Here is a 27,673-nt window from a genome sequence, read left to right as displayed (position 1 = left end):
GAGCCACCCAGGTGCCCCATATATTGTTACCCTTTAAGAGTATTCAGAACCGAGGGTCAGCAAATTCATGAGGTATATGAGATCACATCAGATTCCAAGACAAATAAAGCACACTCTGATGACCTTTTTTATCCTATTATTTAGTACAACTTAATGTTACTTTTTCTTGGCAAATTTCTCCCTAAACTCTGAGAAATTAATTTTTTAGAGTACAGTTTAACCATAGGTCCACGAATGAAGAATTACATCAGAGTAGGAGGGAAGGCCATTTAGTTTTGCCTTTATTAATTTTTTTTAAAGTTTATTTTTTTTTATTTTGAGGGAGTGAGCAGGGGAGAGGCAGAGAGACAGAGGGAGACAGAGGATCCCAAGCAGGCTTCTTGCTGCCAGTGCAGAGCCAGACACAGAGCTCGAACTCACAAACTGAGAGATCATGACCTGAGCCAAATCGAGAGTTGGCTGTTCAAACGAGTGAGCTACCAGGCGCCCCTCATTTCCCCTTTTAATGATTCTGTCCTGTGGATCATGTCCCAAAGGGTTAAGGGCCTCTCAGTCTTCTAGGACACTCATCTGAGCATCTATTGCGTCATGACAATTGTGCCAGATTTCTGAGGAACCCAGATAATGCACTTCTGTCTCTGTCTCTCTGATCATCTGTTCTTAATTACTTTTAGCTGAATACCCCCTAATAAAAGTCATGGTTATCTCCTCAACCTTCTTCCAGACTCTTAATTACATTTATTCCAAGCACAGCACTTATACACCACTTTAGGTGCCTAATAGGGACAGCTAATATGCCAGTAAGGAAAGGAGGCAGAACTGCTTTGATTGAAGGAAACCAAACTTTAGACCCAGAACAACAAGAGCAGCATTTAACTTGTTGGCGATCATGGGGCTTGTTGTGCAGTTACGCTGGCAGCTTTGGGGCCCAAAGAGCTGTGTTTTTGTACACTTCTCAGACTGCATAACTTGACTGCATTGAAATACCCAGAGCAAAGTTGTCCCATTCATCTTGCTGCATGAGGCTGGAGCGTATCTAAGTCCTGCATCAAATGCCAGGGGTGCTGTTCATCTGCCTTTGCTCCACTGAGTGGCACAGTGTACCACGGGCAAGTGTCCTGGCCATTTGTCTGCTGGAATAATTGTGTTGGTTCTGTGTGCAGAGGACCAGAGGGCCATCTAAAAAGCTGATACGTCACCTGAGCTTTTGCAGACCTGTGAACGGTACCAAGTCAGCAATGAAAAAATGGAGTCCAAAGCAAGCTGTTTGTTTCCCATTACATGCTATTTATGAACATACATGTTCATTTACTTACCTCCTTTTATATCTACTGTACAAAAGTGAAAACGAATGCAACGTATATGTTTGGAGGATGAGGTTTTAGTTTAAGCTGGTAACACAGGCTCATTAAACTATTCCTTAGTGTATTCCTGACATTTTCATCTTTGATGACCTTAAAAGTCTGTAGTTCTCTTTTCATTAGCTTATCAGCTTTTAGACCCTAGCACAGTGTCTGAAATATACTAGTTGTTCAGTAAAAGTTAATTGGATATAATGAAAGAATGTAAGTGTAACTCCATACTTAAAGCATGGAGGGAGGAAAGAGAAAAGTAAAGAATAGATTCCAAGATACCACAATCATTTTGATGACTGAAAAATAGCATGTTTAATCTGGGGCAGCATTTAAATACTGTGGGACTTAGCTCTCAGTGTTAAATCTCACACAGTACCCTGCAGTTTTTTTTAGCTGTGTGCTGTCTGTTTTGTATTCTGTTGTCTAGAATATATCACCTCTAAAGACATAGGTGACAACTGGGTGCATGTGGCAAAACCTAAAAATTATGAACTCCTCTTGACCCTTTGGGCCAATGAAAGCTATTTCACTCACTGAGCAAGCTTTAAGTTCATGTTTATTAAGTGTATCCTATATGGATGGTGCACAGACAATTTTGAAAATATTTTAGAAACAGACCTTAATTCCAAAGGGATGGTAAGGAAGCTACAATAATGATGTGTGTGTGTGTGTGTGTGTGTGTGTGTGTGTGTGTGTGTGTGTGTGTAAGTGTGTAATACGTGGAATAGGTAGAGATGTTGTAGAAAAACCTGCTGCCTTGTAGTGTTGTTCTGGTATTCAGGACAGAGACATTCCTGTACTCTGAGGAACTGTTACATAGGTGGTGGCTTCTGTGTCTTATTATGTGAGTAGTTTAGAGCCAGACTACCCCTAAAGGGAGCGTAGTCAAGTTTTGTGTGTGCTTAGTTTTTGTTTCCTTTTCTCCTGCTTTGTTTTTAAGTGTTATTGTGGTTTGGCAAAAATATACATTTTTTAAACGTTTATTTATTTATTTTGGGAGAGAGAGAAAGAGAGCATGCACGTGCAAGTGGGGGAGGGGCAGAGAGAGGAGAGAGAGAGAATCCCAAGCAGGCTCTGCACTGACAGCCTGATGCAGGGTCCGAGCTCATGAGGAGTGAGGTCATGACCTGAGCCAAAATCAAAAGTCAGATGCTTAACCCACTGAGTTCCCCAGGTGCCCCTGGTAAAATACTTTTTTAAAAGTCATTGTATTTGTGTGATTTATTTGGATTTTTCATTTTTGTTTCCTTAAGCTTTTAATTCTGAAATAGTTTTAGACTTAGAAGAAGTTGCAAAAACATAAGCAAGAGTTTCTCTGGACCCTTCCCCAGCTTTCCCCAGTGATACCATAACCATAACCATTGCCATATCCCTCAGTATGGTATCCCTCAGATACCATACTATAACTGTCACGATATCAACCATCAACATAGCAATATCAAAACCAGGAAGTTGACATTGGGGCAAACTATTAACTGTATTGAAGCCCTTATTTGGACTTGAAGAAAGTGACTTAATCCTAGTGGCTGGACAACCAATGGTGATAGCCTAAACCCTTCCTCTCATATATAGGAGACTGACCTCAAAGTCTCTGGCCTGGTGGGCAGGCAGGGAAGAAACAGTTGGTCCTTAAATGTCTGCACTGATTTATGGTTACACATGATTCCAGTTTCCCCTGACCCAGAACCTAGGACCAAATGCTCTGCCATAGTGCACAGAATTCACCTTGGCTTCCAGTCAGCCAACCCAACAGCTCACTTGTCTTCAACCCTGCATAGGATGAGGGGATTTCAAGTGTGATATTTCTTTTTAGCTTTAATACCGACAAGTGGCCTGCCTGCCTCCCTGCCCAGGCTGCAGCTGAGCCAAGCCCGGGACAGTTTCTCTGTGAAGCAAAACCTGAGCTTTGTGTCTTCTTGCTAGTGAAAGGATATTCAAGCATGCTATTCCTGTTTGAGTATCTGAGGCACTTGTGGTATGTATTCCTCTGAATACTCCTTATGTAGGTCTTTGCCATGCTTTTCAAAACAGATTGGTGGTGGTTCTTCCACGCTTCACCTGTGGCATTTAGAGCATCCCATTTTCAGGATATCTTCCCTTGACCGTCTAGCATCTGAGTCTGTGACTCCATTTATGGGGATTTCATTATCTGTCCAGAGGCTCCATCACTCTGTCTTTTCAGTAGACATAACCTATGTCAACCTCAGGCTGAAAGTCTTTGCTCTCAAAGATCCAGGGACTGTTCACCTTCAGAGCGCTAGAGTATCCCATGTTTATGTAGGCACTGGAAATTTCCCATGACCAGACTCCTGTTTAGGATAGTCCGTGGAAAAACCCTGGAGACAAGCCCTTTGGAAACATCCATTTAATTTGAGGGGAATTTGTTCTGGTTTGTGAATCAATTTTGTAAGGAATTCTGTGTTTAAAGGCCAATTTCAGTTCTCTAGCTCTCCCCACTCAATAGCTAATGTATATTTAAGAGCTGCCTGAAGGGTTAACTCACTTTTTTTTCCTAGTGATTATAGATGCACACCTCAAGGAGCTGGCTTACTTGGGCAGTTAATTTCTCTCTGGAATTTCTCTTGCTTGAATGTCCATAATACATTGACTTCCGCAAAGAATTGATTTCCACACAAAATTCCCTGCTTGCCTTAAACCCTTCCCCACAAGCCGCCGGCTGCCTGCATAAATATGTGGTTTTTCCTCATGAATCATTTGTAGCATACCCAATTGGAATGGAGAGTAAAAAGGGCTGGGAAGTAATGTGATCTGACTGTTCAAGTGCTTCTTTTATGAGAAAAGTGAGCCTTACCAGCTAACAGAAGACCAAAGTTACAATATTCTGCCCAACTAAAAATGCACTTGGAAAGCATTTATATTTATGTATGTGTTCACCCAGATGTTCCATAAATGCTAATGACAGTAGGGCAGGTGATTCTACAAATCTATTCATTCGCTCAAAATACGTACTCTCTGAGCACCTGTCTGGCAAAGGTGATGAATATGGATGTAATTCTTGGAATATATTCTTGAAATATTTGAATCTTTTCCCTCCTGGGAGAGTCTTGGTAATGAATGAGCATTTCATTGGTAATGATATAGAGGTGTACGTCCAAGTGAGATGTACCTTTCTCATTGTTTATATACTTGCAGAAAAAGTGGGGGTTTAAGAAGCTCCCATTCTCTAATTCTTAGTGCTTATATACTCATGGGCTTTCCCATGGCTCATACGTGTGCTAGAGATATAGCCCGCAATGTGGGCTGTGTGGAAGGTGGAAGTTCACATGTACTTCCCTGAGAAAGGTTCTGTTCGTGTAATTGTAACAGTCAGTAACCATGTTACTTCCTTGTGTTTCTGTGAGGGCTGAAGAGATATATTGGGCGCTTGTATTTGCCAACCCAGCCACAGTTGTTCTTTCTGAAGTTGAGAATCATGAGCACTTGTCCTGTTTGCTAGCAAGAGGAAAGAATTGAGATAGCTGGATTTGATGCTAGTAAGTGTTCTTTTTGGAAATGCCTAATGCCAGATTTGCATGTTTAAAAAGATATAAATGTTGGTCTTTCCACCAAAATGTGGAGATGTGCTACTGGAGAGTGGGTTATTTCAACAACACCTAGTGCTAGTCTAGATCAGGTTTCTCAGTCATGGTAGTATTAGTATTTTGGGTGCTATAATTCTTTTTTTTGTAAAGTTTATATATTTATGTATGTATGTATGCATGTATTTATTTTGAGATAGTGGGTGAGCAGGGGAGGGACAGAGAGATAGAGAATCCCAAGAAGGCTCCATGTTGTCAGTGCAGAGCCTGATACGGGGCTTGATCCTATGAAATCAACAGTCAGATGCTTAACTGACTGAGCCACCCAGGAACCCCTCAGGTGCTATAATTCTTTGTCGTGAAAGGCTGTGCTCTGTACAGCAGCATTCCTGGAGTATGCCACCCCAAGATGATTGGAGTCTTAGGGAAGGCCCAGGTTTCCTTAAGTCATGTTACCATCTTAAATAGTAATTCAACTTCATATTCCATCATGTCCAAAAGTCACTTGTGCCAAGTTCCGTGTGGTAGATGAGACATGTGATTAGAATTGTAAATGGCCTCAGGAAATTGGAGAAATGCTCAGAATCCTAAATAATGAAGTACAGGAGGAAAGAGGCCACTAGTCCACAAAGAAAGAAAACAGTGTGTATGTAACTGAGTTAAAAATGAGGAACGGCTGGCTAATTACAAATACCCAAGATGAAAGAGCCTTCAGGCACACAGTGAATAACAAGCTGAAGTTAAGGAAACAGCATTGTGGTTGTGTCAGCATGTGCTGGCTCCTCGATCAGGTCCTTGCTGATGCCTACTGGTCAGGCTTCCAGTGTCAGTGGAACTTTCAGAGGACTCTGGTCCTCACTTATGCTTCCCAGGAGGCAGAAGTCCTCCAGGGATTAGGGCACTGGGGCATTGGTTCCTCTTCTCACATGAGGCAGAAGTTGAGGATTGCTGGTTTTAAAACAACTTGTTTGAGTTTTCCTGCATGTTGACTTTACTTGATTGTGTGTGTGTGTGTGTGTGTGTGTGTGTATGTATGTAGCTTCCTAGTGGAACATGTAGCACACCTAGAGAGGACAAGGCTCTTGAAAGTCCCCTTCTGTAGAGAGTACTGCTTTTAATGACTGCCAGTTGGCTACTCAGGTTCAGAGAGCTACCTTTAATAATACCTAAACTTCTTTCATTTAGGAAATGAAGTCAATAAAGTATTAGTCTAGAATGACTGAAACTATGGGCTGAAATGAGTTTACTCAACCTAAGGGTAGAGAACAGCTACAAGTAAAAGAGTGTCCTTGGAGTCTCTACTGTTGGTCCTCCTGTGCCTACAATGGAGTAAAACTCCTTAAGCTGTATGAAAGGCTGTGACAGAGAGCTCTGCTCCTGAGCAGGCCAGAACTTCCTCCTTCAGTTTTAACACTTTTTTGTGTCCTGTCCTAACATCATTATTCATCATGACATGCGTTAGTGTTCCATAGACATTGCTGACAATCTCAATCTTTTCTTTCTTTTGTTTTTTTGATAATGTATTGTCAAGTTAGCTACCATACAGAGTATACAGTATGGAAGATATTTACAAATGACATATCAGATAAAGGGTTAGTGTCAAAAATCTATGAAGAACTTACCAAATTCAACACCCAGAAATAAACAATCCAGTGAAGAAATGGGCAGAAGACATGAATAGACACGTTTCCAAAGAAGACATCCAGATGGCTAACAGACACATGAAAACATGCTCAACATCACTTATCATCAGGAAGACACAAAACCACACTGAGATATTACTTCACACTTGTCAGAGTAGCTAGAATTAACGACTCAGGCAACAACAGATGTTGGTGAGGATATGGAGAAAGGGGAGCCCTCTTGCATTATTGGGAATGTAAACTTGTGCAGCCACTCTGGAAAACAGTGTGGAGGTTCCTCAAAAAATTAAAATAGAATCACCCTGTGGCACAGCAATAGCACTACTAGGAATTTATGCAAAGGATACAGGAGTGCTGATTTATAGGGGCATATGTACGCCAATGTTTATGGCAGTGCTATCAACAATTGCCAAATTATGGAAAGAGCCCAAGTGTCCATCTATGGATGAATGGATAAAGAAGATGTGATAAACACACACACACACACACACACACACACACACACACACACACACACACACAGAGGAATACTATTCAGCAATTAAAAAGAATGAAATCTTGCCATTTGCCACAACGTGGTTGGAATTGGAGGGTGTTATGCTAAGTGAAATAAGTCAGTCAGAAAAAGACGGATATCATATGTTTTCACTCATGTGGAATTTGAGAAACTTAACAGAAGATCAGAGGGGAAGGGAAGGAAAAATAAGTTAAAAACAGAGAGGGAGGCAAACCAGAAGAGACAGAGTACAAACTGAGGGTTGATGAGGGTGGGTGGTGGGGGGGATTGGGAAAATGAGTTATGGACACTGGGTTTTCAATTAGCAATAATCACGCCTCGGATAAACCTCATTGGGTACAATACTGCCACTGTGCAAAGCTTGAGTTATGGGTATTGAGGAGGGCACTTGTTGGGATGAGCACTGGGTGTTGTATATAAGTGATGAATCATGGGAATATACTCCCCAAATCTCAATTTTTTCTTCTGTTGTTCAAAACAACTATGTCAGTAGACAGTCCTCATTAACTTTATGTCGATGTCTTGATAATGCTCAATCCCATAATGCTGGAGTTTAAGACCCCTTATCTTCCTTAAACATACTCTTCAAAATGTCTTTTCCTGTTGACTACTGGGAATTAGCTCACATCCTCACCCATGTGATTCTCTGTGCCCTCTGAGTTGAGCATGCCGTTTTTCCATTTGCTAGGAATGGTAGGGATTTTATACTGTCTGGAATTTTGGTGTGAACAGAACAACTCTTAGTTAAGTCTGAACTGAAAAATGATGTTCAATTTTTAGGAAATCTATATTTATGTAGCAATATCAAATAATACTCCAGTCTTGTCCAACAGATTTTACCTGGTATCTGAAGGGTTAAGTTACTCTTTTCTCATGACCACAGATGCATCTTTCAAGGAGCTGGTTTACTTGGACACTTAATTTTTCTCTATAATGTCTCCCACTAGAATGTCCATGATACATTGACTTCTGCAAACAATGTTGCTCAGTATATTTTATTCACTATTGGGAAGGCCTATGGACTTCCTTTAGGTTCTGCCCTTGACCTGGTGACATGACTTTGCATTGCACCCTACTGTTTACATTTTTTCACTTGTGCCCCATTGTTTGGCGTCCTGATTCTGGGTCTTGCCTTTATTTCTCTCCTTTAGCCTACAGTCTCTGACACTTCCAGGTTTGGACATGAATTGAGTTGGCTCTGAGTTATTAGCTCTGTGACTTTGAGGAAGTTACTCAACATCTACAAGATTCAATTTCTTTGTGAAATTGTAATAATTTTTTTAGGGTTTTTACCCTATAGCATTTTATTTAATTTATTAATTCATTATTTTAATATAATTATCAGATTGCCTTACATACAATACCCAGTGCTCATCCCAGCAAGTTCCTTCCTCCATCCCTAGCACCCATTTTCCCCTCTTCTCCACCACCCCCATTAACCCTCAGTTTGTTTTCTGTATTGAAGAATCTCTTAAGGTTTGCCTCCCTCTCTCTGTTTGTAACATTTTTTCCCACCTTCCCTTTCCCCATGGTCTTCTGTTAAGTTTCTCAATATCCACATATGAGTGAAAACATATGATATCTCTCTTTCTCTGACTAATTTCATTTAGTGTAATACCCTCCAGTTCCACCCACGTTGCTGTAAATGGCATAATTTCATTCTTTCTCACTGTCAAGTAGTATTCCATTTTATATATAAATATTCTTTATCCATTCATCAGTGAATGGACATTTAGACTCTTTCCATAATTTGGGTATTGTTGAAAGCACTGGTATTAACATTGGGGTACTTGTGCCCCGGTGCATTAGCACTCCTGTATCCCTTGGGTTAATTCCTAGTAGTGCTATTGCTGGGTCATAGTGTGGTTCTATTTTCAGTTTTTTGAGGAACATCCACACTGTTTTTCAGAGTAGCTTCACCAGTTTGCATTCCCACCAACAGTGCAAGAGGATTTCCGTTTCTCCACATCCTCGATAGCATCTATAGTTTCTTGATTTGTTCATTTTAGCCACTGTGACTGGTGTGAGGTGGTATCTCAGTTTGGCTTTGATTTGTATGTGAAACTGTAATAATAATAATACATAATTCAGAATTGTGAAAGTAAAGGAGACTCTAAAATCTGCTACCTGGACAATAGCATCTTCTTCAGAAATCTTTACTATGAGTATTATTATCACACTTGGTTCTAAGGAAAAAGGTAATTATTTCTAAGGAAAAGAAAAATTGAAAATAAATATAACTTGTACTGAGTTAGATCATCTTCTTGTGGGGATCTGGTAACAGATTCCCAACCTAATTGTCTAGGTCTCTATCCTCCTTCAGTTTTCTACCATGGCTTCCATGTGCAGTGGGCTGCTAAGGCAGTTCATGGGAAAGTCACCAGGAAGTTCATTCTTTCCAGTGTCTCTCCTGTCTTTGAACATCTCCTGGAGCCCTTGATGACTAAACAGTATAGAGTTAGTATCTCAGTCACCTCCAGAGAAGTAGTTGTCAAAATGGGCTCAAAAAATCAACGATATTGGAACCACCTATGGTGCTCAAAAGTACAGAATACTGTCCTCCAACCCTTCACCATAACTTTCAGCACCTGCTAGGTCTGAATATCTAGAGGTGGGGCCTAAAAATCTGTGTATTATATGCCCCAGGTTAGGGTTTCCAGACAAAACACAGCATACGTGGATAAATTTAAATCTTTGAAATATAACTAATACATTTTTAGTAAAGTATATCCTATACAATATTTGAGATATACTCATATTAAAAAATAGTGTTTTCAATCTGAAATTTAAATCTCACTGGGCTTCAGTGTTTTTGCTTGCTAAATGTTGTTACAACTCTATGTTGCATGCACACTAAAGTTTAAAAAACTGTTTTAACAAGACATTCACAGGACAGTCCCACCAAGCCCTATATATAGGTAACTGTGGCACTGACGTATTGTTTTATAGAAAGACATTTAATGCCTTGTTGGGTGCCACAGCATCACAATCCCTTTTGCTTTACATTCTCTCTTCTATGACCTGATGCTGTCCTAGTCCCGTAGCACATTCTCCCAGGAAATGAGTTGCTCATGGAAGGGACACTCCAGCTTTCTCACTGTCTTACCAGCTAGGCCATGTCATGCCCCCAAGTGATCAGGGATAAACTGTGTGGAAGGCTCTGTAGCTTCCTTTGTCCCTGTAGACCTGAGGCTGGCTGAGGAGCCTGTTTCTTGAGTTCTGTTCTGTAGGTGGACATGAGCATCTTGGCCTCAGACCAGCCTCTCCAGCTGAGAGAGAAAACGTGCACAGAATTGCATAGCAAGTAGTCCAGCAACTTGGTCTGTTGGCCTTTCTTCCCTCCTGCTGAAACAAAGAATAGCCAACATACTATTTACTTTACTGCCTGACATTAGAGGTTGCAAATTCAGATATCCATAGGGGCTGGGCTAGAATCATATATAAGTGAAGCAGAAAGGGTGTGGCCTATGAAAAAATAGCCATAATCCAAGAAGGTGGGCACTTCTTAGCTTCAGCTGGTCCCTGGCTATCCCATAGGAATTTGGGCTCAGTATTATTAAAAAACTGAAAGTCTGAATTTTTATATCAAGTCTCCCGATTTTAAGACGTTGGAAATAAAGGCTCCTGGGTGGCTTAGTCAGTTGAGCCTCTGACTCTTGATTTCTGCTCAGGTCATGATCCCAAGGGGTTGTGGGATCGAGCCCTGTGTGAGGCTCAGAGCTGAGCGTGGGACCTGCTGAAGACACACACACTTTCTCTCTCTCCGTCTCTCTCTCTCTCTCTTTCTCTCTCTCTCTCTCTTCCTCTCTCCCTCTCTCTCTCTCTCCCTCTCCCTTTCTGTCCCTCTCTCTTCCTCTGCTCCTCTCCCTTGCTTGCATGTGTATTTACTCTGTCTCTAAAAAATTATAATAAAATAAACAAAATGTTGGAAACAAAGTAACCATTTTTGTGAACATTAGGAGGCCAACCAAAAGACCTTTGTGTACAATAATAAACTCTTCAGGGAGTTAGTTTTCTACTCCCTCTTAAATTACATTACACAGTGATGATTAAATTGTAGGTACATTATCGACTTTGGAAAGATAATCCATTGTGTTCAATTTGATCAGAATTATAGCCCAAAACTCATATGGTCTAATGGAGAATTTAAGTTTTATATGAACATATAAAATACATCAAATTATTTAGATAGGAAATCGTATAAAGAAATATTAAGGTTGGGGCACCTGGGTGGCTCAGTTGGTTGAGCGTCTGACTTTGGTTTAGGTCATGATCTCACAGCTTGTGAGTCTGAGCCCCACGTCGTGCTCTGTGTTGACAGCTCGGAGCCTGGAGTCTGCTTCAGATTCTGTGTCCCTCTCTCACTGTGCCCCTCCCTCGCTCATGCTCTGTCTCTCAAGAATAAATAATAATAATAAAAAAAAATTAAAACAAAGAAATATTAAGGTGATTAATCTAATGAATATAAAGTACACTGAGGAGATTCAAGATGTGTTTGAGCTCAGACACCATGTCTCAGAACTAAGGCATACTTAGTACAACCACTGGCCTTCATCCCATAGCCAAATCTTTGATTTGTTCAAAGGATTGGAGAGGATGCTTTGTGTAGACTTGGCTTTAAGGTACGCCTTTGCCCCTATATACTGTTGCGTACACCAAAGAGGAGGGCTTGGATTGATGACAAAGTAAGATTCCCTGTATGGAAGATTACAAGAACATTTTAACATGAGATATCACATATCAAGTTCGGCAAATTACAGTCGAGCTGAGCTGTGCGGGGGAAGAAAAATGAGAGTATTTCTGATCCCTGAGGTGAGGCAGGGTTGGGGGAAAGATGGCGGTGTGTGAAGAGTAAATGGAAGTATGAGTATACCTCAACAGAAAGTAAATAAAAAAGCAGAATATTCACATAGAAGAGTCTTTCTCTCTGGCAACTTCATTGTATTTGGAATAACTATTATTTAACTATCCTTAATTTCTGTAGGGAAACAGGGTGTATGTTGCTGGTTTGGGCTACTTTTTTCATCTTGTGACCAGCCAGGCATCACAATCTCCACTTCTCTCCTTCAGTCAGAATATTGCACATTCTTGTACAAGGTAACCTTGGGGAAATTCATCTGTAATTTTGATGTAAGGGTAATAATTGAACATTTTTTTTGTACAATGCTCTCAGAGAGGGTATAATCTGGGGCATGCATGTAAGATTTGATGGACGTGCCTTTGTATGCATTTGGGATCATAAAAGTTTGGTATTGAAGGGAAGGAAAGTGACAGGGAAGTCACTTGAGAGGGCAGCAGGAAAGAGTGCATCTTTTGTGTCCAGAGGAGAATTTAGTAGAGAAGTTAAAGTTCCAAGTGATTAGGAGCAACAGGAAGCAGGAGTGACTGGTCTCAGGAGCCCAGTTGGGTGAGGAGCCTTTGGGAAGAGGCTCTTTGCCTGTGACATGTACCCATTAATAGGGAAGGGGACTTGTTCAATATCTTTGATACATGGAAGTAAGGTCTTCTGCTAAGAGCAAGATCTGGGAAGTATGTTGGAAACATGGGAAAAATTCAGACTTCAAAGTCAGGCCCTACTTCAAATTTTGACTTTACTCCTAGAAAACTGGCTTGGTTGTTGTTGTTTATTTAAGAGTCAGGTCCCTCATTTATAAAATTTCAGATCTACACTGAAAGTTTGAAGTGATCTTTAGAGATGACTCATATAATGTACATAAGAGAACACCTGGAATACAGTAGGAACTCAAAAATTGATAGCTATAAATAATTACAATGATAATAGTATAGGAATACTGCTATGATGGATAGTGATAGATGAGTGGAATAAGGATTAAGAACAATTGCTGTGTTATGTTGAAGGGCCAGCTGAAGATAGGATGAGCACATATGTCATGAATTTATCATGAAGATTATGACGTTTTACCAAGGAGCTGTCAGAAGCCCTGTAGTGTGAGCAAAGAAGGTACCCAGAATACTGTGAAAGTAGGACCTTTCAAGGAGAAGAACAAAAGTTTGAGGGAGAACAGTGCTGGTGTTCACTTTCTAGAATGTTCTGATGGGCAAGGCACAGGTATCCACACCCCTAGGAAGGGTGAACCTAGAGAGAGACTGGGAGAACAGACTGGGATGGTGGCAGTCTTCATCTGCTGAGATTCAAGAGCAGGTGATAGAGGGTAACAGAGAGGAAAGACTGAGGGATGGGCAATGCTGGACTGGACAAGGGGTCAAGGACCTTATCTCTACTGTTCTTACTCATTACCTTCATTTTATATTTTCCAATGTGAAAAAGTGGGACATTTGAAACATGGAAAGTGGCTGATTTCACTCTTTGTTTTGCTTTCGAGGTGTGGCCTCTTTGTATACCCTCAATTTCAGCCACCTTGGGATAATGGCAAGGGCCTCACCGTGTTCCAAAACTTCACAGTTTGGGGAAGTGCAGGTGGTGCCCAGGTAAGCTGTGTTAGTTTTTTATTAAATTGTCATTTGTTTTCTCATGGTGATTTATTATGCATCTCTATTTAAATGGGGATAGTATGGGAGCCACTGCAATATTATCATAGTTGTATGGGACAAACAGCATCATAGATGTGTGGAAAAGTTGTTGAATGAACGAATTCCTACTCAGGAAACCAGGGTCAAGTCATTTCCTCTACAGTGACTTTTCAGCAGCTCTACTAGAGAACAATAGAATTGTAGTGATAGAGATTTACAAGCAGGAGAGATCATAGAGGTCATCTGTTTCTTATCTCCCATGCCTATTTAGAGATAAAAATTAAGGCTCAGAAAGTAAAAGGATTTCCCAAAGGTCACACAGCACCACCAGCTGCAGAATTCAGACCCCAAATGTTGTGCATTTGGTACCTTAATATCTTGAGTAATGCATGCTTCAGTCTTAAAAAAAATACTGTTCATCCATGGAACATGAAAATTCCTGCTCAAAGTGTCATTCTTACCTTTATCAATGAGCCACATTTTCTTCTATTTTCTTCAAAAGGGAAAAAGTTTGTGTTCAATCATTCACTTTTCATTACTTCAATGATTTCTGGTAAGGAAGCTTTGGATGCTCACTCTTAACAGCAACTTGTAAAATTAGCCAGGGTCACTATTTTATGCTACACAAAGAAAATTACATACACTTGATCTCTGTCATTTAGCAATCTGGAGCCTAAAATACATAGATGAAGCAGTATGTTTACAGGGCACTCAGGAAATAGAATAAAAACATATAGTTAAGTTACATTAAGAAAGTTAGACATTAATTTCACATATCCAACAAGAGGAAGACAACTGTGGATGGGGAAAGCCCAAAAATGTATAATTAGGGTAGCTAACAGGAAGAATCCCAACTGTCTTTAGTGTTTTGTTCTTATTGAATTTATACGGTACTTTGTTCCCATAAACATCATGAGTAAAGGGGTGACAAATCCAGTGGAAACATTGATTGAGTGGCCTCTTACACAGAGAAGCAATTCATGACTTGAAGAGAGTTATGCAATGTCTCCATGCCCTTGAATAGCTTTATTTTAAAGGAAATAACCTAATAAAATGAGAATATTAGAAGATGATCATGAAAGTCAGTTTTCTCAAATTCTGCAGTCAGAAATGCTAAACCCATAAAAACAAAAAAACAAAAAACAGATTCTTAAAGATGAAACTCTTGTGCACTCAAATTGAATTAATTAAAAAGTTCAAACAATGTGAATGCTTTTGTAACTTTACTTTTATGAGGAGAATAAAGTAAAATTAACATGATAGGGAATTTAAAAAGTGATTCCCACCAAAACAATCCTGCAAAAAAATAAGAGAGATTTATACTTCCTTATATAAAAAATTACTGTAAGGTAATAGTGATCAAGACAGTGTGGTATGGGCACAAAGAGAAATATGGATAAATGGAATAGAATTGAGAGTCCAGAAATAAATCCACCCAGTTGATTTTTGACAAGGATGCCAAGACCATTCAGTGGGGGAAACAATAGTCTTCTCAATAAATGGCACTGGAACAACTGGGTAGCCACACTGAAAAGAATGAAGTTGGATCCTTACCTCATACTATTTACAAAAGTTGACTCAATAATGGATCAAAAACAATGTTAGAACAGAAAGTATAAAAAAAAATCTTAGACAAAAACAAAGGAGTAAATCTTCATGATCTTGGATTTAGTTAAAGATTCCTAGGTATGACTCCAAAACAAGCAACAAAAGAAAAATGGATAAGTTGGACTTTATCAAAATTAAACATTTTAGTGGTTCAAAGGACCTCATCACAAAGTGAAAGCACAACCTATACAATGGGAGATGATATTTGCAAATGATATATCTGATAAGGGAATTGTATCTGGAATATATTAAGAACTCCTATAGTTCAACAGTAAAAAGACAACCCAATTAAAAGGCAAAATATTTGAATGGACAATTCTCCAAAGAAGATATACATATGGTCAAAGCATGTAAAAAGATGTTCAACATAATTAGTTATTAGAGAAATGTAAGTCAAAACCACAGTGAGATAGCACTTCACACCCACTGGGATGGCTAGAATCAAAATGATAACAAGTGTTGATGAAGATGTGGAGAAACTGGAACCTTCACACACTGTCGATGAGAATTTAAAGTGGTCTAGATGCTTCAGAAAACAGTATGGCAGTTCCTCAAATTGTTGCACATAAAGATATGTGTATGATATGATCTATCTACTCCTAGGTATTTAAGGGAAATAAAACATAGATCCACAGAGAGACTTATACCCAAATGCCTACAGCAGCATTATTCATAATAGACAAATGGTGAAAAAAACTCAAATATTCAACATTGGACAAATGGATAAATATAGTGTGGTATATCAGTAGAATGGAATATTATTGAGCCAGAAAAAATGAAATGAAGTGCTGTTATATGCTACAACATGAGTGAACTTATGGAGACATTATGTTCAGTGAAAGTAGCCAAGTCCTACCTATGTGATGTTAGGCAAATCCCATTATTTTTTCTTCATAAAGTGGAAAGAGTAATCATACCTAAAGGATAAATTTGTGTTGAGAGTTAAATAGGTGCCCATAAGGATGCCTGGATCTTTGTGTTTACATAGTAGCAGCCCTTATTCTTACCATTGTTAGTGAATAGGAGTAGGTAGTGATAGATCAATGTTAACAGTGATGTCTCTGGAAATTTTAACATTGATAAATACCTTCTGCATCCAATAAAAATACATTGTGTTCACATTTCGTAAACTTTCATTATTAGGTATATCTGACTATATTCTGGTCATTAGACATAAGTGTCATGTATACAGATACTTGAACAGAAGATTCCATTGGGTAAAATTTCAATTGTGTATAAACATAGATTCATATTTGATGACATTGATATTGATATTTTCTCATTTAATGATCTTAATAACCTTGGGGGGAACTGTGCCATTACTAGAGATTCCTCTCTCCCTCTCTCCCTCTCTCCCTCTCTCCCTCCCTCTCTCCCTCTCTCCCTCCCTCTCTCCATCTCTCTCTCTCTCTCACTCTCTCCCTCTCACTCTTGAGAGAGGAAAAGAGAGAGAGGGAGAGCGAAAGGGAGAACACTAATGTCATACAGCTAAGAATTGCTGGATTCCAACTCAATGTGACCTTTGAACATATATGTTAATAAGTGTTGAGAAGAAGATCCTTTCCTCACCATGTCTCATAAATGCAAAATGATTCTTTTAGAAGAGAGAGAGAGATGAAAGCACTTTCTGAAAGGTGTATTCACACAACAAATAGATGATTTTTGCTACTGTGTGTTGGCTTTCTTTTAAAATCACCAGGTTCTCTAGCTAATGTGAGGTGTTAGCTGTTTTTAAATATGAGTATATTTGCCAGATCTTGGGCTGATGCTTGTAAATAGGTCACGATTCTTACCAAGTTAACAGTTTAGATTATGCTTATTTTGTTTAAATAAACCTTCGTGTCTTCAAAGATGTATCATTTTGTAAAAGCTGTTGGCTCATACATAATGGGATATGCAAGCTATTTGTTTCATGAAAATTCAAGCTTAAAGACCGATTGACAAGTAGAAGCATGATACTATGATAAATCAAGGCTACTTTGGCCTTAATTAATAGGAAACTTCCACGTGAAGGTATGAATGTAAATATGACCCTATTTAATAAAGAAATAAATGCTGTGTTAGGTAATTTGCTAGTCCAGACCTCCACCTTGATTTTGAAGATGGTTGAATTGAAGTCCAGGAAAAGTTCAATGTCTTGCCTGAGATCATATAGTTAGTTAATATCAGTGGTAGGTCAAAACCAAGAGCTCTGTCCTCCAAACTAGTGGGATTCTTTCAACTCTAACAAACTAATTTTGTTAATATTCAATCCCTATTTGGGCCCACTCACCCAAGTTGTCATAAATATATATGCACATAGCACATTTTTAATCTGTAGTCATTTGGAATTACTTATTTCATAATTATATTTTTTATAATAATAGTAACATATACTACCATGAAGAAAATAGTAAGTATTTGAGTTCTTGGATGCTCTGTTTTTCTCCATTAATTTTGTGTGACTTGACAATTGCAAGTTTATTTTAGATAAGTGAAGAATTCACACTGACATTTTTAATGTAACAGTTATTACGAGGAGAAATGAAAAGTACAGAGGGGATGTTACCAAAAGGGACTAGTTAGTACTGACCTGACAGCAACTTTGGGATGTCTGTACGGATATTGATGGACAAAAGCTGCTTAAATGTGGTATAGCATGCTTATTTATACTTAATCAATAATTAAAGAAGCTATAGGAAGTCTGCAAGAAAAACCAAGCCTCAGACCTTTGCCATAACATATGCTGTTATTTTATAGATTTTTAGAAGTAGCAATCTTCACCTGAAAAACTTCCAAGTTTATTCATGCAGAGATTTTGGAATTGACATCTTGGAAAGTGATGCAAATACTTCAGTTACTGACAGCTTATTACTTGGTCATTTTGCCCACAAGGTAAGTGCCTTAGTGTAGTTGTTTTAGACTGTCTATCAAAACAGAATTGTTCGTGCTCGGTTCCCTAGTGACCCAGGGTATGTAATTTTAATAGTATTCTTTAGTGAATCTTGGGTTTAATTGGTAGAGGTTAGAAGAACTTTTTATTTGTAACAGTGGTGGTATCTTTGATGAAATTCAAATGTACACAAGGTTTTAACGTTATGAGTCCATATAAATCCTAAAAGTCATGAGTAGCTTGCCAAATTCTTACATGGTTGCAATTTAGCATTATTTTCACTGCAATTCAGTAATAAACCTAATGATTTTAGATTAATTTACCTTTACTTCACAAGGGTTATAGAATAGCAAAACTTCACATTTTCTCTTTGTATTGTAGTTTGCCATGTTTCAATATAAACATTTTGTTCATAGGGTCCTTATTGTTTTTAGAGTGCCCCTCCTCACCAAAGAGGTAACATGAATTTATGTTGCATAGTATACTAGAGTACCTTAGATGATTCCCTAATACTTGCCTAAGCGTGGGTTCCTACATGATAAATATCAGACTACAGATGACTTCTCTGCCACTGCATGACCAGGGTACCAGAATGTAGATGAGGCAAAACAAACTTCCCAGACGCAGAACTAGAAGTAGAAATTCCCCTTAAGGGAAGTCCAGGGTTGCCATTGGTCTTAGTAGCCTTCACACCTGTAATGGACCCCCTTAAGTTCTTAAAAGAGTTCTAGAAAGAGCTACATGTATATTGATATCACATTGTCATAACAATCATAGATGAAAGAGACCTACTGTACTTCTGGAAACAAAGGAAAGAACAAGTTCTTTACTTTGTCCTGAATACCTTGACCTATTGAAATTTAAATAAGCATAGCTCTTGGAGGCTATTGTATAGGTATAGATAAAAATATTAAGATTAAAAAATAATTTTCTTAAGCTTCATTTTTTTATGTTTAATTCTCAAAGTTAATTAAATATTTTTTGAACCATTGTTTTCCGGAGGGAAATACCTGCCCATTTTTCCTTTTCTCTGAAAGGATTACTACCTTGAGAGATAAATCTTCTTTTTTGACTGCAGAATTTTCAAGAGGGGATGGAACCCAGATTTAGATTCTATGATACCAGTAGATGAAAGGCCCTTAAATTCCTTGGAAATAACCTTAAAGAAGATGCCAAAACAAATGTCCATCAGGCTGAGTCACTAACTGTCCTGGTAAATTAATGTCACAGCCTCTTAATTGATACTAAGTAGACATCATAATTTAGGGGAGAGTGATACAAACTAAGATACAAATTATGCCAAAAGGGTGTTTATCACGAGATAATAAAACATAACTGTGTCCCTGGGGTGTGATTCACCAGGAATGAAATTCACCCTAGGGTCTCTCAGTTTTTAAAGAAAGTACAGGAGAAAAGTCCCTGAATAGATATTAAACATCTTGTTCTAGAAGAGATCTAGATCCTGGTTAGGCACACACAGCATAAAACCCTGGAACTTTAGATCTAATTATCCCTTAGAAGTTGATCTAGTTAAAACTTATGAATTTTAAGTAAACAGATGGAGAATTTGAGAGGTCAAATGATAGTCCAAGATCTATGCCCAGTATTGTGGAGCTAGGATCACCAGCATACCCTCTCACCCTTGGTCAAATACTCTTCAAATCACATGTGGAAGATAGCTTTGGCAATGAGCATTGCCTACTCCAGTATTTCCTGTAGTATTTTTCACGCAAGGCTATTTCCAAGAGGGGGTCTGGGAAAAGCAAGATTCTTAGGTTAATTATAATTATCATATTCTGCTTACCATACACCCATCCCCTGAAATTTATAGTCCATATTAACACTTAAAGGGCTCTGTGAAGTTATAGGGTTAAAAACAAAAAAAGGAAAATATCTATCCATCTTTATGTAATGCAGTATTTCTCAGATTTATTTGGGAATCTCTTTATTGCCACATGAAACTGTGTCAGTTGTTAAAAAGAAAAAAAAAAAAAAAGAGAGAAACAAGGAGGACTGACCTGTCTGTGGTTGGGGAACTCTGATTTTAGCTTCTGTCTTCTGTGCCTGCCATTCCTTTAGGAATTTAGATTTGTGGCCTATCTATTCTTAGACCTTCCACCCACACCTAATTGGTGGCACGCCATTACCAGTGAGTCCTAGCCTAAAACAAACACTACTTCCTGGGAAACACTTTTTATTAAAAGAAATTGTCTTGTAAGTATATTTGTGTGTATGTTGGTAACCTCCTGGTCAACACTACCTTTATATTGAGGTGGGTGGAATAGCTTGCAGGGAGGATGGCTTTAATACAGAAGAACAAGAGATGTCTTCTATCACTATGCTCCCCAGTATGACTGTCTTTTATTTGTGCCAGTTTTCTTAACATCCTATTTCATTAGCATCCCCTTTAACTCTCAAAAGTGGCCTGATTTGGATGTAAATTATGGTCACCTGACTTTGGGAAGTAACTGTAGCTTGGTTATCTTCTCATTGTTATTGTAATTAATTTGAGCAGATGACAGTAGTTTAACATGTATCTTATTTAGGCAGATGCTGATGGGTGGCTTCATTCTTCCTCCTGTTTCTCTGGGGTTATTTCCTATTTTCACTTGCGGATTTGTCTTCCTTAATGTAGACCTTTCATTGTTCTGTTTCTCTACATTCTGTTGTAAGGCCCTTTCTCGTCTCAATGCACTTGCTCTCCCTGGGAGAAATCTCATTTTCTCTAGTAGTTTCAATTACTAGACATGCTGATGTCTCCCATATATTTGCACTTATTTCTACCATTTTACTTTGTCCTCCCACTTTGCAGTCAGTTTTCTTTTTTTTTTTTTTTTTTTTGTCTACTTTTCAAACTTGATTTGTCTTGCATTGAAGGGTATCTCTTTTTTATGTTTGCCTGTTTGAAAGTTACTCATTTTGTTTTGGTTATTTTAGTTATCGACCTTAAATTTTCAACAGGCCTGTTTGTCTTAATGAAGTCTAAATTGCAACAGCATCCTTAAACTTTGCCTGAACAATGAAATGACCTTAAACTCTTTCAGCGTCTTTCTTCCTTCCCTTCTTGTATGCTACTTGTCTTTAGTATCTGTTCCACTTCTTAAAATAAATGTGTCATGGAAGCATAACATTTATAGAGAAAAGTGCACCAATCACAAGCAAAGAACTCGATAGATTTTTATAAAGCAAAAGCGATGGACATACCACCCAGATCAAGAAATAGAACATTATCTGTTGCTTTGAAGCCCCTTCATGGCTCCTCCCACCCAACCCCATTCCCCAGCTCCCTGGCCAAAGGGGAACCATTACTCAGACTTCTATAGGCATAGGTTAATTTGAAATCTGTTTTTGATCTTTATATAAATGGAATCATAGAGTAGGAACTCTTTTGTGCCTGATTTCTTTGGCACAACATTATGTCTATGATATCCATTCATGTTTTTATATGTTTCAATAATTTGTACTTCCAATTGTTATATTATATTGCACTTCATGACTATACCACAGTTATTTATTTATTTGTTTGTTTGTTTATAGAGCAAGGGCTGGGGAGGGTCACAGGGAGAGAGAGGGAGAAAGAGAGAGTCTTAAGCAACCTCCACATTCAGCACAGAGCCCAACACCAGGCTGGAACCCACTACCCTGGGATCATGATGTGAGCTGAAATTGAGAGTCAGATGCTCAAGAGACTAAGCCACCCAGGCACCCCTATACAACAGTTGCTATTGATGGACATTTGATTATTTCCAGTTTTCCGCTATTACCAGTAATGATTTCATGAACATTCTTCCGTATGTCTCTTGGTGTTCGTTTGCATGTACTTCTGTTGAATATATGCCAAATTGTAAAATTGCTGAGTCATGGGATATCCATTCAGTTTTAGCAAATAATGCGAAACAACAATCCTAAGTGTTTATACATGCACCAGCAGTTTGGGAGAAGAGTGTCACATATGCACCCTGAAATTTCTCCTGACCATCATCTTGGAGTTTTCCTGTATGTCTCCTTAATATTGGATCTCTTGTTCCTGATTCCCACATTTTCCTCCTTTGTGATTTAATTTCTTATTTTATTAGAACATAGCCAATAGTAAATTTCTTAACAAAGTGGGGGCTATGGAAGTAAATATTTTGAATTACAAATGGAGACCCTCTTATTCCTAGGTTGTTGGTTATGGAATAGCAGTTTGCAGTTCATTTTACCTTGACAATTTGAAGGCAAAGCTCCATTGCCTTCCAGCTTCTAGTTTTGAGGTTGAGTAGTTTAAGATATTCTGCTTCTTGGTCAGTTATATGTAACCTTTTAGTTTTTCTGCTTTGGAAGTTTTTGGAATCTTGTTCCTGGTATTATGTAGTTTCAGGATAATGTACCTTGTGTGGTTTTTCATTGTAACCACTGTATTAGGGAACGGATGAGACTTTTCCATTTAGAAAACATATCTTTCCCATCTGAATAGCTTTCTTAAGTCATTTCTTTGATAATTCTGTCCTCTTATTTTTCTTGTTTTCTTTTTTGAAAGAATTTTTATTTGGATATTGGACCTCCTCGGTTGTTTTTCTACTTTTCTTAATTTTCCCTCTGATTTGCCCACTGTCTTTTTATTCTGTTTTCAAGGATATTTCCTCAATTTTTTTCTATTGAATTGATTATTTCTGCTCTCCTGTTTTTGTTCTTTTTTTTTTTTTTTTTTTTTCTGAAAAATCCCGTTTTGGGCTTCTTCATGGCTATAATATAGTTATTTCTCTGTGTTTTTTTTGATAGTGTTTAAATGTTCTTCTGATTTCTATACTGGTTTTGTCTCCACTGGATTACTTTTCTTCTTTCTTTGTATCATTGTCTTTCATGGTGGAGACCCTTGACAAATGTCTGGTAATCCTCAGCATACAATTATTTTCAAGTGTTGAACAGTGAAACGCTAACAACTTGATGAGACAGAGTTTGTTGAAGAGATTTTGCGGAGAATACTAGAAGCAGGTTTTTTTTTTTAGATTTTCTAATTTTAATTTGTAAATTAATATACAGTAAAACTATTTTTTTGATGTACCATTCTATGATTTTAAACATCCGTATACATTTGGGTAAACACTACCACCACCACCATAATCCAGATACAGAACAGTTGGTTCAACCCAACTAACTGTCTCAGGCTTCATCTTTGTGGTGACATCTTGCTCTCAAGTCTAACCCCTGGGGATCTCTAATCTATTGTCTGTCACTATCTATCGTTTTGTCTTTTGAAATGGAATCAGATAGTATGTGACCTTTGAGACTGGCTTCTTTCACTCCCAAATGCCTTCAGGATTTACCTAACTTGTTGCAAGAAGCAGGATTTTATTCCTTATTATTGCCGGGTAGTATTCCACTATATGGATGTACCACAATGTGTTTATCCATTCATTTGTATAAGGAAATTTGAGTTGTTCCCAGATTTGGTGATTACAAGTGGAACTATTATAATCATTTTTGTAAGGTTTTTGTGTGAATGTAAATTTTCATTTCTTAAAAGTAAATAAATACCTAGGGATTGAATTGCTAGGTCATATGATAAGAGTGTGTTTAACTTGATAAGAAAATGCAAACCCATATTCCATAGTTTTTATGGCCATGTGGAAGTTATCAGCACTTGGTATCATCACTTTATTTTCTTTAATCATTGTAATATGTGGATAGTGCGTTCTACTGTGATCCTTTGTCATATCATGATTTGCAAATATTTTTTTTCCACTCTATAGCTTGTCTTTTTATTCTCTTGTTTTTATTAACATATTATAAATTGTATTTCATGTGTCTACTTCCCGTCTTTTTTTTTCTTCTTTCTAAATCCCAGGAAAGCCAGTGTATGTCAGCTGGGATCAAAACTCCCAAGAGATGGGAACTGATAATATCTAACACAACCTTTGTTAATTTTGATCTCACTGACTGTGTGTCCATCAGGACCTGTTCTGGCTGTGCCCAAGGACAAGGTAAGTTGTTTTAAGACATAAGACAGACAGTAAAGAAGGCCAACGTTCAAGTAATATGATAAATAGTGGCAAAACCTTTGTGACTCATCATTTCTTTCAATTATAAGATTGCATCAGTAGAAACTGCTTCTCTGATCTCCTAAAGGAAATCTCAGTGGTGATCAGGTACTCCCACTATGACTCTTCTAGCTCTCCATTCTTTCCCTATGATGACATCTGTTGTACTTCGTCATTACGGTGCCCTGTCTCTGTTGGACTCAGAGCTTCATAAAGGCAGGGACCATGACCTCATGCTCAGAGGTTTGTCATTCATACCCAGAAGCTTGGTGCCTCAAAGTCAGTTCATTGATTGAATAAATGGAGTTGGGTGGATAGATATATGAACATAAACTAACACACATGCAGTCTTTCCCCAAAGAGCCAGAATGGAGTACTTTATGTTTTCAACAGCCCAAGGCTTGGTGTATACCTAAAGAGAACCATAGGAATTCTCGTTTACTTGAAAACCACATCTCTGAGGTAGTGAGAAATACCTTGGAGGACTCATGGGCCAAGGTGAAAAGAAGTCAAGAGCAATCTAGTTGATTTGATCATTGTAAACAGCCAAACCAAGTAATTCAAGTAAATATGCTCTTGTGGTTTGAATCACCAATTTAGATAATTGTTTGTTTTTTTAATTAAATGAATAATCAGCAAGTCTCCACTTTAGTTTTTTTTTTCTGTATAGGCAGAGTCAAAGACTGTTTTTATTTGGGTGGCATCTGAGTTTAAGATTATAGAAATAATAATAGGAATAAAAAATGCCTTATGGCATTCACTTCAAATTAAAATCCCTCAGTTCTTTAATAGCTTTACTGTTTCATATCATTCACAGGACACTAAAGAAAAACACACTACTCCTTATGACCTCGAATGTCTGCTCACTGGATGATCTGGGCTAAGCCATCTCTTTCATTTGCTTAAAAACTGTCCATTCCAGTTCTGTCTGAGGAACTGGGGTGTATGAAGATGAAAAATACATAATTCTTCTCTTCCAGGAGCTCTTGATCTAGGTACAAAAATAAATGTTAAGCAGGTCACTGTAGTTAAGTGTGATGAGTACAGTCCTAGAGGACTAAACAAGGTCAGTGAAGGGAGCAAGAAAGGGATCAGGCAAGATATCATAACGTTGCTCTTGAGCAGAGTTTTGAAAGATGAATACAATTTACAAGGGAGAGATAGGCAGAGAAAACTTTCTAGAAATTAGGAACAGCATATATAAAAATTTAAACTCCAATAGGACTGAATTGTAGACCTGTGGGTGGTTGTGGTATTGGATGAACTATAGAAATTGCAAGAGGTAGAATCATGGAGTCTTTTTTTTTTTAATGTTTATTTACTGTTGAGAGAAAACAAGTAGGGGAGAGGCAGACAGAGAGGGAGACAGAGAATCCCAAGCAGTCTGTGAACTGTCAGCCCAGAGCCCAATGTGGGACTCTATCTCATGAACCATGAGATCATGACCTGAGCTAAAATCAAGAATCAGACGTTTAACTGACTCAGCCACCCAGGCACCCCAGAATCATTGAGTCTTGAATGCATGACTTAACTCACTGCATGGATTCTACTGGGATGCAGACTGAAAACATCTGGGCCACTAATTATTTGTATCTTTTTCTTTTTTCTTTTCCTTTTTGTGTATTTATGATGTACGTAACACAAAAATATAGTAGCATATGTACTGAGACTCGTGTGCTGAGTTTTTACATTTTAATGAAAGGGTATGGGAATTAGAAAGCCAGTCAGCTGGATCAGCAGCACTACTGAAGAATCACATGGAGGCAGGGTGAGGAAAACACTGCAACAAGTGTCGCCCTGCCACTAATACTTAAAAAGGTGCTACTATTAATATTTACCCACATGATTGATTGAATGTTGAGGGTATGTTTAAAATATGAGGTTCATAAGAGATAGGGGTAGACTCCCTAGAAGAACTAGAGGAGAAAGATTAAAGACTGAACCACAGCACCTTTACAGTCAGTAACTAGTAAATTAGTCATCTGCATCTCTATTTCCCACTGTACCAGTTTCTCATCCTTGGCACTATTGGTATTTTAGGTGGGATAATTTTTTGTTGTAGGGACTGTCCTGTGCAGTGAGGATATTTAGCAGCGTCCTTGCCTCTCTACCCACCACATGCCAGTAGCACTGCCATCTACCCACCTGTGACAGCCAAAAATGATTATTAATGGTGCCAAGTGTCCCCTGGAGGGCAAATCCTGGTTGAGAATCACTGCCCCAGGATACAGGCTACGTGAAGGCATTGCCAATACTGATCTTGTTCCCGTCTGTGTCTCTAGCACATACCACAAAGCCTGGAATATGGTAAACACTCAGTGAATTTTTCTTGAATAAATAAGTGAATCATAACTCTATAAATATGCAGTTTAAAGTGCTAAAACATCCTAGTGAATTCAGCTGCCATTTCTTACAACAGTCTTTTGTGCCGCGTGTAACAGCCTTTCTGTCTTCCGATTTATAGGTGGATTTCCTGTGAAGACCGACCAGTTGAAATTTATAAACTCTCCAAATTTAGTAGCATTTCCATTTCCTTATTCAGCAATTTTGGAAGACGTGGATGGGTCTCTGTCTGGGAGAAATAGAAGTCATATTCTTGCTTCTATGGAAACCCTTCCAGCTTCTTGTTTGGTCAACGCAAGCTTCAGTCAGATTGTTCATGGCAGTGTCTGTGGGGAAGATGTTCACTTTCATCGTATGTCTATTGGTTTGTAAGTTGAATTAACCATACTGATCAGCTTGCCAGTGAGCATATCATTCAGACTGTTGGGGTTGGGGCTGTTTATTGAAGGGATATTGTTTTCTATATCCTATTAAAAGTATTTAGTTAGATAAAAATGATATGAGAATACGCTTGACAGCTGTCAAATCATAAGTTTATGGTAGTTTGAGGCTTATTCAAATGAGAGCTAACTTTCACTATTAGTGGACCAGATCACTTAGCCCATGACCTCTTATTGACATTTTGAGCTAATGGCGTCTTCTTAAAAAGACTTGGAACCAACAGAGAATTTGAAAAGTAATTTTTTAACTTTCTAGTGGTATTTTATTTTATTTTTTTATTTTTTAAAAAATTTATATTTTTTAATTTAAATCCAAGTTAGTTAACATGTAGTATAATAAAGACTTTAGGAATAGAATTTTAGTGATTCATCACTTACATATAACACCCAGTGCTCATCCCAGCAAGTGTCCTTCTTAATGCCCCTCATTCCTTTAGCCCTTTCCCATACCCAACACCTTGCCAGCAACCCTCAGTTTGTTCTCTGTGTATATGAATCTCTTATGGTTTGTCTCTCTCTCTGTTTTTTATATGATTTTTGCTTCACTTCCCTTATGTTCATCTGTTTTGTAACTTAAATTCCACATATGAGTGAAATCATATTTGTCTCTTTGACTTATTTAGCTTAGCATAATACACTCTAGTTCTATCCACCTTGTTGCAAATGGCAACATTTCATTCTTTTTGATTGCTGAGTAATATCCCATTGTATATATCTACCACATCTTTATCCATTCATCAGTCAATGGACATTTGTGCTCTTTCCATACTTTGGCTGTTGTCAATAGTGCTGCTGTAAACATTAGGGTGCATGTATCCCTTTGAATCAGCATTTTGTATCCTTT

The 27,673-nt window shown here is 38.2% G+C and overlaps 1 protein-coding gene and 1 pseudogene across 2 annotated transcripts in view; one reads left to right on the top strand and one right to left on the bottom strand.

Moving 5' to 3' along the window:
- The window catches only part of PKHD1 (PKHD1 ciliary IPT domain containing fibrocystin/polyductin), a 494,443-nt gene that overhangs the window by 208,735 nt on the left and 258,035 nt on the right, over window positions 1-27,673 (top strand). For both annotated transcript variants that reach the window (XM_045498517.1, XM_045498518.1), the window contains exons 44-48: window positions 12,039-12,151; window positions 13,399-13,504; window positions 17,894-18,028; window positions 23,854-23,989; window positions 26,511-26,757. In XM_045498517.1, the coding sequence (XP_045354473.1) occupies window positions 12,039-12,151; window positions 13,399-13,504; window positions 17,894-18,028; window positions 23,854-23,989; window positions 26,511-26,757 (737 nt within the window). The remainder of the gene's footprint in view (window positions 1-12,038; window positions 12,152-13,398; window positions 13,505-17,893; window positions 18,029-23,853; window positions 23,990-26,510; window positions 26,758-27,673) is intronic.
- Window positions 7,317-7,416, bottom strand: LOC123610105 (annotated as a pseudogene).

Source organism: Leopardus geoffroyi, chromosome B2 (assembly GCF_018350155.1).
Source record: "Leopardus geoffroyi isolate Oge1 chromosome B2, O.geoffroyi_Oge1_pat1.0, whole genome shotgun sequence".
In the NCBI taxonomy this organism is placed as follows: Eukaryota; Metazoa; Chordata; class Mammalia; order Carnivora; family Felidae; genus Leopardus; species Leopardus geoffroyi.
Note: the sequence above shows the minus strand (reverse complement) of the source record. Positions and strands in the feature narration are given on the sequence as shown.